This window comes from Sprattus sprattus (assembly GCF_963457725.1).
Source record: "Sprattus sprattus genome assembly, chromosome: 19".
Taxonomy (NCBI): domain Eukaryota; kingdom Metazoa; phylum Chordata; class Actinopteri; order Clupeiformes; family Clupeidae; genus Sprattus; species Sprattus sprattus.
Window position 1 is genome coordinate 15,641,151 of NC_137917.1, and position 11,309 is coordinate 15,652,459.

At 40.7% G+C, this 11,309-nt stretch overlaps 2 protein-coding genes across 2 annotated transcripts; both read left to right on the top strand.

Annotated features, from left to right (window-relative positions):
* Window positions 1–825: 825 nt before the first annotated feature.
* On the top strand, window positions 826–2,116 carry LOC308380608 (cornifelin homolog; the record flags this gene model as incomplete). Its single annotated transcript, XM_080858016.1, has 3 exons — window positions 826–937; window positions 1,369–1,505; window positions 2,015–2,116. The coding sequence occupies 3 exons, from the start codon at window positions 826–828 to the stop codon at window positions 2,114–2,116; spliced, it is 351 nt and encodes a 116-aa protein (XP_080714142.1).
* A 470-nt stretch (window positions 2,117–2,586) lies between these two features.
* On the top strand, window positions 2,587–7,718 carry oscp1b (organic solute carrier partner 1b; the record flags this gene model as incomplete). The annotated part of the gene is made up of 10 exons (XM_080858643.1): window positions 2,587–2,778; window positions 4,195–4,349; window positions 5,008–5,175; window positions 5,384–5,464; window positions 5,576–5,679; window positions 6,435–6,563; window positions 6,716–6,785; window positions 6,916–7,055; window positions 7,209–7,272; window positions 7,599–7,718. The coding sequence occupies exons 1-10, from the start codon at window positions 2,667–2,669 to the stop codon at window positions 7,716–7,718; spliced, it is 1,143 nt and encodes a 380-aa protein (XP_080714769.1). The 5' UTR covers window positions 2,587–2,666.
* Window positions 7,719–11,309: the final 3,591 nt, after the last annotated feature.

The window sequence follows — 11,309 nt, forward strand, 5'->3', positions numbered from 1 at the left end:
TTTGGTGGATATTATTTGGAATGCACATTAAAAGACTTAAAAAAAAAAAAAAAAAAAAGACTTGAAAGTTCTGGGTGTAGCATATTTTTCAGAAATAAAATCAGTTGAAGCTTTATTATGATTACCGGTAAAGTTAATTTGCCGTAGTGCCCTATTTGCCCTACTCTGATTAAGAATTAACATCATGCGTTGAGCTGTGGAAGTTTGGAGCAGGCGATCTGCGTCTGTGACTTAGGTAGGTGTTCATCGGAAATGTTGCAGCTGCAATACGTAGTAGTGTCACTTCCTTTTCTACTTTGAGATACAGCTCACCAGCATCAGAACACCACAAGAGGTAAGTCAGGCATTTCCTTTTCTTTTGCTCCTCGGTTGTATTTCAAACTCTATATTCTTTTAAAACACCCTAATATCCACTAATATCAAAGTTATGTTTAGATTACCTTTTGTTTATAGATTTCAACATGTTAACAGTACGCGACATTGGTACAGTAAGATGTGAACTGTTAGATACAAGCCTATTTTTGTGTTAACCTACTTTTTTATACGTTCAAGTATGTTTTTGGTACAGTAAGATGTGAACTGTTAGATACAAGCCTATTATTGTGTTAACCTACTTTTTTATACGTTCAAGTATGTTTTTGAATGTTAAATGAAAGTGAATGTAGCCATATCACTAGACCAAGTCTATTTACACATGATTGTGTGCTCTGCAGTGTGTGCAGGGTGGGGGTGTCGGGGGACACTGGGTCAGTTCTTTAAGATAAAACAAAACACCTCTTCCCCTTGTCAGGCTTGTTCCACCATAAATCACTTGGTTTTACTGCCATGTCGAACCCTGTGGTCACCCAACAGCCAGGAGCAGGGCCATACGGCACAAATGTACAGACTGGAGATTGGAGCTCTGGTCTGTGCTCTTGCTGCAGCGACCTGCTAGTCTGTAAGTAGCTTACTGACATCACTGTTTTCACACCTTTTGCTACCAGCAACCCTGTGCAAGAAGCACAGCAGTTGAGGGCTGACCCATATGTATTTATATGTGAGAACATTCACACCAAATACAGCCCTTTATAATTAGTTTAGAATAGCATATTTGTTAGGTTGTTTGTAAGGGTCAGGGTTAGTAAGTATCTTGTAAGCATCTCGGTGCTCATTTACATTTTTGCATTACATGATCTCAAACCTACAAATACCAACTGCAAAAGCTTCTACTGACAAATTCTGTCTCTTCTAAGATCTCTCAGTTAAAAGGCTCATACATGTATAGAAATACACTCTAAAACTTGGTTTTCTGGATGGTGTAAAAGGTTTGACTACACACTCTGTAATCTGATACTGAATTTTGTCTGATTGCATGGGTTTCCACCTTAGGCGCCTTTGGTTGTTTCTGTCCATTTCCATTGGCATGTTATGCTGCAAACAAATATGGAGAGAATCCCTGTTTAGCATGTGTACCTGGAGGAATGGCTTCGATGAGGACCCACATGAGGCTGACATATGGCATTCAGGTACGTCCTTTTATCAAACCAAGGGTGTCATAAAATAAAAAAGGGTATAATTAAATAAAACCAATAGGCAACATGACAACTGGTTGAGTACACAAGTTAAAAAACCCTCATTCCTATCGTACTAACCAGTCATTCATTATATCTTAGTGTTACTGTCAGGGATGATGTTGGTGAATAGACATATCACAAATAAGGCATTAAAATGATCTAGCAATCAGTCAAGCGTCTGTATGACTGGCCTCAAGGGACAGTGTGTGAGTGAAGTGGATATGAAACTATCAAGAGCTCAAACACACTTCTTGCGCAACACTGGAAGAGGCATGCGTTGTGATGACTCACCTCTCTTTGAGGAAATAGCAGCAGATTCTGCTGAGGTGTGGCACTGATTTCCTTAGACAAGTTTTACATTATACCTGGACTGTTTACAGATGAGGGTATACCTCAGGTACCTCAAGTGAGGGTGTACAGCCAATATGTAACTCATGTGAACATTTCTTGTGCTCTTTCAGGGTACACTGTGCAATGACGCCTTGATGACGACCTTCTGTGGATGGTGTGAGATATGTAGGATGGCCAGAGAGATTCGCTTCAGAAATGGGGACATTTCATGACAGACACATGGACTGGTCTCTTGCAGCAACACTGATCTATTACATTTTGCAACAGGATAATTATGCAACTATTTCAATTTCACTATTGGCCTCTCTCACATATGCACACACTTTCTTTTTGTTTGTCTCAGACACTCACATGTATGTCTTGTATCCTTTGTTATTTCTTGAAGACCCCCATTTTTATATATAACATTTTGTTTTTCATGAATTAATAAAAGAAAAATATTGAAACATCCTGTCGTAGGCATCGTGTCCTAAGCATTTCCCACCTCATACTGATCCCTCACAATTGATAGGCATTAAGCAGAGTAGGTTCTCCTCTCTCTCAGCTGGTGGTCAAAGTCAAACTCTTGTAAACACCGACAGCGCTTCTAGTAAGGCATACGATGATTGGTTCTTGCTCGTCGTGACCTGGCAACCAAGTGGAAGCTTTCAGACGCTCTATCCAAAACAGCAAAAGAATCCAGGCTCTGCCTGCTTTGTTGCTGCAGACAACTTCTTAGTAGAAATTATCAGACGAACAGGTGCTCAAGCGTGACTATTCAACATGTCTTCGAGAACACTACCTCTCCTCTTCATTAATCTCGGTGGAGAAATGCTTTACATCCTGGATCAACGCCTACGAGCTCAGAATATCCCAGCCGACAAAGCCAAGAAAGGTAACGTGACAACCTAGCTAGCTAGCCATGTAATTAGCGAGCAGCTTGCAAGCTAACAGTAGAAGGAGGTTTAAACTGGACATTGAAATACACCAGTCTCTGCGTTAACATTACAGCATGAAACATAAGTCATTGCAACAGGTTATCACAAACACATTGTACTCAAAGCTGTATTGCTTTGCACATTAGGGGAAATGATGCATCATCCTCAACGTTAAAGCTAATGTTAGGTGGCTGGAGTCAGGGCCAAATTAAAGCTTTATTGATTTTATTATTAATTTCTTGACCACAGAATAGCACCGAAAGCTGTCGATAGCCAACGTTGTAGCGACATCTCAAGGCCTGTCACTTGATCTTTGACAGATGCGTTCTTTCAGGCATTAGCGGATTTTTACTAGTGAGTTTACAATTAACATGATTTATGTCATCGCTACTAGCAAGTAATGTCTTCTTGTCTGTCTTAGGATAACTAACTTACCCAGCTGTCAGCTAAAGTGAACATATTTTTCAACGAGAAAGCAAACACAAATTCAGATTGCGCTTAAATGCAACGGGTGGCGTTTATGTAGGTGCTGAATATTGACATCCATGCAGCGTTGTTGTAGCCACAGTGCAATTAACCAAGTGTTATGTACTATAGCTCAGCCCCTATCCTATCCTAGTTTGCTTAAGAAGAGCAACAACAATGTTTGTGGATTTTGAAATGAATTCTGGTCAGGAAATGGTAAAAGATCCAGTCTTTGACTTGACTATTGCACTTTGTGAATTGTTATACATTTAAATGGTTTTATTTATGTTTTACTTAGTAGCTGAATGGATAGAGGAGGACATGAGACAAGGTAAACAGTGGTAAACTGTGATAGCCTTATATCCTTGCTTTGCCAATGGTAGGCTATTGCTGTATAGAGATGGGTACATATGCTATCGGCTGCTCTTTCTCGCTGGGTGTTAGGTTAACAGAAAAAAGGATTAATGGTTTGGGGTCTCGCTGGCTTGCTCTAGTTCGCTAGCTCGATACAACTCATTTTCATTCAATTTTGTTTATATAGCGTCAGCACAAGACAGTTCTCTCTAGGTGCTATGCTGCAAATAAACATGTGTCCATCACACAGCCATTGTAGGCTCAGGCTTATACTCATAAGAGCCTACCAAATGTGCACCATCATTGCAAAACCTGTGTTGGGCCTGGGGTCAATGCGATAAGCCTGGAAATAGGCTCTGTAAGACTGAGGCTTCACTTGCCTGCATGACACAGTGCTTCATTTCAATGCAAAAGGTAGGCCATCCCCCTGCTGCTAAGTACAATTATTTCCAAACATCCACATGGTTGACAAAACCTCTTGATGACCCTCCATCCCAAAACTGGTGTGTGTTCTCATGACTAAACTGTATCCTCTGTGTCCTGTGATGTGCTAGTCATGAATGACATCATCACTACCATGTTCAATAAGAAGTTCCTGGAGGAGCTGTTCAAACCACAGGAGCTGTACTCCAAGAAGGCCCTGAGAACTGTGTTCGACCGACTGGCACATGCCTCAATCATGAGGCTCAACCAGGCCAGCATGGACAAGGTATAACAATGTCTGTATGTGAATGTTGATCCTGCGGCTAATTCAAAAGGAAACACAAGATTGTGAGAAGGTTATAAGGAAATCTACCCACCCACCCCCCCCCGAAAAAACCATGCTATTTAGAATAAATGCTATAGACAGACAATACACATTTTCTATGTGATTGTCTTTCATCCGCTGGATATTTAGCTTAAATTATACCAAATAGCACCCTCTGGTGTGAAGTCATGTTGAGTTATGGTAGTATTGCATTATTATTCATTAAGCCACAGGATTGCCTTTATTTATTACCTCATGCACTGAAAGGTAATACACACCTTACATCTGCTGTAGAGGGTAGACGTCTGAGGCATTAACATGCAAAGCACTTTGAGTAGAAAATCGCTTTATAAATGCAGTCCATTTACCATTTAGAGGTTATATCCTGATTCTGACCTGATTTTATCCTGACTATCCTGGAAATGTCCTACACAATGACTAAAAAAGATAAACAGCATGGTGTCACAGCAATAAACAGAAATGCACACACTCAAAAACAGAAAATCAGGTCTACCCAGAATTAACTGAGAGTATGCTGTCCATTGTTTTTACAGTCATTGGTTCTACAACTATGGTTCTATCACCATTATCTGTTGTCCCTGTGCTTCTGTTCTCCCAGCTCTACGACCTGATGACCATGGCTTTCAAGTATCAAGTCCTATTGTGCCCGCGGCCAAAGGACATCCTACTCGTCTCCTTCAACCACATGGACGCCATCAAAGACTTTGTGAGAGACACACCCAGCATCCTCAGCCAGGTGGATGAGACGTATCGGCAGCTCATAGAGGTAGGTCACATTCACTGCACCTGACAGTATCTACTTGAACGCCTCTGACAGAGTGACCAAGTTTGTAATTGAACGGACAGGTTCATTTCTCAATGCAGTTACATTTTCCAGTAACAGTTTTGAGTTTGTGGTATGTAACGGCAGAATCCAAATAAAGACGATTATACAGTAGGAATCACATGGAATGCATTCTTGCGTGTGTTAACAGATATATACACCGCTGTCTGCTGGGGAGTTTCAGCTGATCAGGCAAACACTTCTCATATTTTTCCAAGACATGCACATACGGGTGAGTCAGGTTTTTCTCTCTGTGTCAGCTGGGTAGGTTAAGGGTGAAGTTTATCTGAAATAAAGTTATCTGTTATTTTTGTATTGATTTTTTCTTTTTCATTGGTTCAAGGTATCCATATTCCTGAAAGACAAAGTGCAGAATTCCAATGGACGCTTCGTGCTTCCAACATCTGGTCCACTGCCATGTGGGACACAGGTTCCTGGGCAGATCAGGTGTGACGACACTAGCTAACACAGCTGTGTTTTATTCATTGTTGTTGTTCCTGTTCTGAATGAAATGGAAACTTTCTAAATTGCCATTTTGTTATTGTTTGGATTGTTTTGAAGTTTGAGGTCTTGATTAATACCCAGTGCTTAGTTGACTGGGTCTGATCTGGCTTAAACTGGTTGGCTCCTCTTCTTCTAGCCTTTGGCTGCACTCTCCACTCTTCCTGATGTCTGTCATGTTTTCTTCTGTAGAGGTGTGGTTCAGTTGGACGGGCGCTTTTGCAGTTAATTGCATTAGCAAAGAGACTGTTGGATGTGTCAGGCATCTAATTTTAGCTGGGTCTACTTTTAGCACAGCTCTAATTGTGGAAGGATTGTGTGTAGCCATGCTAAAATGGCTTGAAACATGTATCATGTTCCATGGAGCAATTGCTCATGTTTTGAACATTAGACTTTGTGGTCTGAAAATGTAAAGATAGCACTTAAGTTGTGGATTTACATTTTTCATAGTGTTACCCCCAGAGTGAAGAAAAAAATTGTGTTGCTGCACAGACTTACTGTGTAACGAATGTATAAGTGCATTTCATGTTGAGATATGCTTTGGTTTACCCAGCAGGTTAATTGTATGTAAGTTGTGAGCTGTGATGTTATAATGATGTTATAATGATGTGTGTGTGTGTGTGTGTGTGTGTGTGTGTGTGTGTGTGTGTGTGTGTTTGTGTTTGTCTTTCTCTGTGTGCCTGTCTCTCTCGATGTTTCAGGCAGTTTAGTTGTTCGGGCGAGGAGGTTAAGAGGCTTCAGTTCTCCATTGGTGGGAACTACACCAGTGCTCCCCGTGAGGGCTCGTTTGAAATGTTTGGCGAGAGGGTAATCAAGTTGGGCACAAACATGTAAGACTAACTTACGGCTCCACACGTTTTATTAAACACGGTTGACAGGGTGGTCTTCATCATAAACGATGTCAACAATGCCAATGCACTGACCAATTCATTAAATGATTTATGCGTGATGAGAGGTTTGAGTGTGTCCACACTGCCCTTAGGTATAGCGTGAGTCGTCCAGTGGAGACCCACATGTCTGGAACATCAAAGAATTCAGCACAGCACACTAAGGTGAAATGCATTTGTGTTTAAGCCAAATCTGGCCCCCACCACCAGTCTAAATGGGTGTCCTTCATGAAATACGTTTTGTACACAAATTAGGTTTATTTTAATAATTACTAATGTGTTCAATGCATTTTAGGTCAATACTGCACCCAACCCTCTTGCAAAAGAAGAACTGAACCTGCTTGCAAGGCTTATGGGGGGCATGGAGATGGAGAGGCCTGGTAACACTGACTCAGGTTTCCGCGTGAACCTCTTTGCCACCGATGAGGAAGAGGAGTGAGTTTTTTAATCGTGCCATCTAATCTGCTGTCACAGTGGTCCTCCATGAACTTAGTGCTATAATTAGGAGAAAACGTCCACTTAAATCAGCTGTGTGAATGTCATCATAGAGCTCTTACCCATGCCTCTTGTGTTTCTTCTCAACCTCAGAGAAGCTTTGATATCAAGACCAGAAGAGCTCTCATATGAAGTTATACGTATTCAAGCAACCAAGGTAAGATAAAGTAATATGCGGCCACCAGACATATATCGGCCACCAATACGCGCAATTTCACTAATATAAAACAGGATTTTACTGGGCCGAACATGTTTCATTTCCAGTAGGTATTGGAGGAACAAAAAACAGACAATATGAAGTAGTATTTTCTATAGTTACTTTGGAGACACATATAGATGTTTTCTTCTAAACAACATAATCAGTCTTATTGACTGGAAGGGGGGGCTGGTGAATCTTAGATGTATTAAGCTAACAGGATGACCACAAGTGTAATCTCTGGCACGAGTCTCTGTTTACCATTGGCCATGTACCACGTGTTTCAGGACAAGCAGACCAATGCTGAGCTTGCCAAGATCATGGGAGAGTTTGGCGAGTGTGGAGATCCTGCCCCTACTGCTAGCAACAAAGGGGATGACCTGTTGGCTATGATGGACGGTCTGTGACGCATTGCTGGCTTGTGGCAGCCTTTGTGGCTAAACAGGTTAGACGCCTGCAGGGTGTCATGCTGTGGACAAGGGATGGAGTAGACCAAACGCCTTGCCTCACAGTCAATGTGCACCTGTGTGTGTGTGTGTGTGTGTGTCTGATATGGGACAAAACCTCCATTGGGTGTGTTTTTAGAGTGGGAGTTTGATATAAGGAAGACTCAGGTTCTGGCTGATCAGGGTATTTTGGGTCATTAAAAATCTGCTGCAATAGTTTACAGTCCAGGCAGAGGGCAAATTGTTTGCGTCAATGTGTGTGTGTGTGTGTGGCTGTGACTAGAACCATTGGTGTAACTGTGCTTCATGGTCCCAAGGCTACCATTTTGCTTTTCATGAACAACAGGTGGCACACTGCGTTTCTTCAACACCAGGCGACACACACCCAAAATATTTACTGTGCGTTACTGTGCCGTACCACCAGGGGGCATAACACATCCATATTTATTTAACAATGATGGATCATGTTTAATTAAAATACTGTTGTACTATAACCAGTGCAACAACTAAATATGATCAGGCCACAGAGTCACACAGTTTCTATCATTGCTATCAGGCTAACACTTCTAAACACTATCAGAATCCTCTTGTTTCAATTACTCTCAGCCTCAGCTGTTAACATAGTGTGGCTCAATGTCATGCCAGGCATTTGTAAATGAGTTGTGCTAACCTGAGGTGATTAGCTTATCTGCTCAGAAGAGTAAAGGAGGGAAACCTAAGTGCACTTGTCATTTTGTTGAAATATGTATCCAAAAATATTTGTGTGAACTGAATGTCATTTAAAGTTGGTTACAAAGCTGTAAATGTACGGAAACATATTAGAAATGTCTAGTATATGGTTTAAAACATGTTATTGATTTACCATTGTGGTGAAATTAATAAGTAATCATTGAAGGTTGGTAGAATATGGCCAACAAACTATTTTGTAAATACATTTTTGAAATTATTGTGGCTATTTATTTAAATATTTAATTTTGTCCCTGTTTTTCTTATTCTTTCTGTAAATTAGGCCATATGTTTATTAAAACAAGATTCTTTTTGATTTCTTTTTTCAATTTTTTCTAATGTAGTTTGAATAAAAACTATTTTAACTCGGCTGTCGTGGAATCCCATGTTTCTTTTTTAGTGCAAGCTCCCCTCTACTTATCTCTGTTAAATGTCACCTTTGAAAGGGGAAATGTAAAATCTTGAGTGAGGCAACCTAAATGGAAAATCTTGATCATGCTGATTCTATGTGAAAATGCTTGTCTTCTGAGTGGTTCATTTTCCATAACTGACTGTACTGTACTGTGACCGGTAAACTAGGAGACTCAAGGTCTTTGTCACCATGTCCCACCACCCACTCAGACCCACAACTGCCTCCCACACAGCCATGTTCGGCAGTTGACTAACTGTTTCAGAGTAGCAATATTGAAAGACTTGTATTCATTTGAGAAGTTGAGGGAGAGGGTGCCCACATCTGTACCTTTGTGAAAGCGCTTGATCTCATGCTAGAGAGCTATCTCTCCTAACAAACATTCACATTGATGCCTATGGTTGTTGTTTTTGTCAGTTTTTGTGTTGTTGTTTTTAAGATAAGACTACCTTCCACATAATTTTAGCCAAAGACAAGCATGGCTGTTCCAAGTATAGAAATATCACATACCACAGTTATGTTTTTTTTTTTATTCATGTTACCAGGTCAAAAGGTCAACTTATGGGCTGCACATGTTCATATCTGACATGCTGTGAGTCAAAAGTATGCATTTAAAGCATGAAAGTCTACATTAAAAAAAAAAGTATTGATAAAATACACTTGTTGCATGGAGTGATGGGAAAAGTATAGTTTTCAGTTGGTAGATGTAGATGGGGTGAGATAAGGTTAGATCATCAAACCACATACTGTGTCCTTGACTGCACAGGAAAATGTGATGACCTTCCCAACATTAAGTCTGGTTCCTTTTGTGTTATGTATTGTTGCTTTATCTATCTCTCATTCACTCATAAAACTGACATTATGGCATTGCTCAGAAGATCCCCATAGCAACAGCAGCTTGTTTGCAATAGATGTAACAAATGGAAAACAACTCAAAAAGAAAATATGAGAGTCTGGGCATGTCTGTCCAGCCTCTCGCTCCGCCCACAATCACGCACATCCACATATACACAAACACACACCTAGAATCACCAAAATACCACAGTCCAAACATGCTGAGGCATTGCTCTGAGTGAACATTGGGGTGGGATGTCTCCGCACAGAGAGGGATTCTCGACACTCATCCGGCTCAGGACTAATCGGGGGAATCACCAGACAACAGCCGCTATCTCAATCCCTAAAGGCATGACACCCAGGAATGCACAACAAACACACAAACAACTAGCCCAGCCTATCAGCAGACGGCAGTTTATACAGATTGTGTTTTATGCGTTAAATATTTGAACAATGAAGTTCTTTCACCACAAAACCTCAAATCCTCAGCCACAAAGCCACAAGACATACCAGGTTGCATGGAATAAAACTTCACGTAATTTAATGGAACACCATAAAAACATCAAGTGGCAACCGATTGTACACTGCCTGTCATAAGGGAACAATGCTTAAGCAATTATTTTATAAATGTAATTCATTGCAACTTGTATTTTAAATATAAAAATGGGCAGTTGGACCAACTGAAAAGCTATTATTTTTATAGTTTAAAGGTTTTATTACGTAAACTGATACAATTTATTTTTTTTAACATCAGATTAATTAGCCAATTTACAAAGTCATTGCAGATAAAGACCATTGAGTAAGCCTAATCAGTGTTTGCATTTGAAGTCCATAATCAAACCAACATACATAAAAGTAGCCTAGGCACACCCACTTACAGATTAACTGCTGTCTTTTGGTACACTCACTCACTCTCACTCACTCTCTCTCTCTCTCTCTCTCTCTCTCTCTCTCTCTCTAGCGCTCTTGCCCTTCTATTAAAATAATCTCTCCATCGCCCATGGCCACACAGAGTGAATCAGAGTTTCCACACCTCTAAAGGAGTGGGCTGGCCGATAACCCACAGGCTGCCATAAATGTTTCATGTGGCTGAGGGCAAGTGCTCAGCTGAGTCAGTACAGGAAGACTGTGCAGCTCCAAATCAGGTGCTGCCCTTTAAATGGTCCTCTCTGTTTGATTAGCTTGCCCCACACCTTCCCACTGGTCTGTGACTTAGAGCAGTGGGTGGGATTGTTGATTAGGCAAAGGTGGGCTAAATATGGATCACACACTGAAAGGGATTGTGGACTGTGTGAACCGCCACAAAAAATGTCAGCCAAAAATGCTGTGTGATTCATAACAGTAAAAACAAAAGAGCAGCACAAATGACAAAAAAACAGTTTGTAATCAAGGACAAGTTGTGGGTCTCCAATAACCTCAGTTTGTGTAGTAAATCAGCCTAATGTTACCCAATATGTTTACAAACTGTATTACATTAAATCACTTTAGTTTCCTGATTTCTACGTAATACAAGGTTTTTAATCACGACCTGCAATGGTCTCTGACGTTGGACGTCCTTTGTGAATGCATCCTTCCCTCCTTGA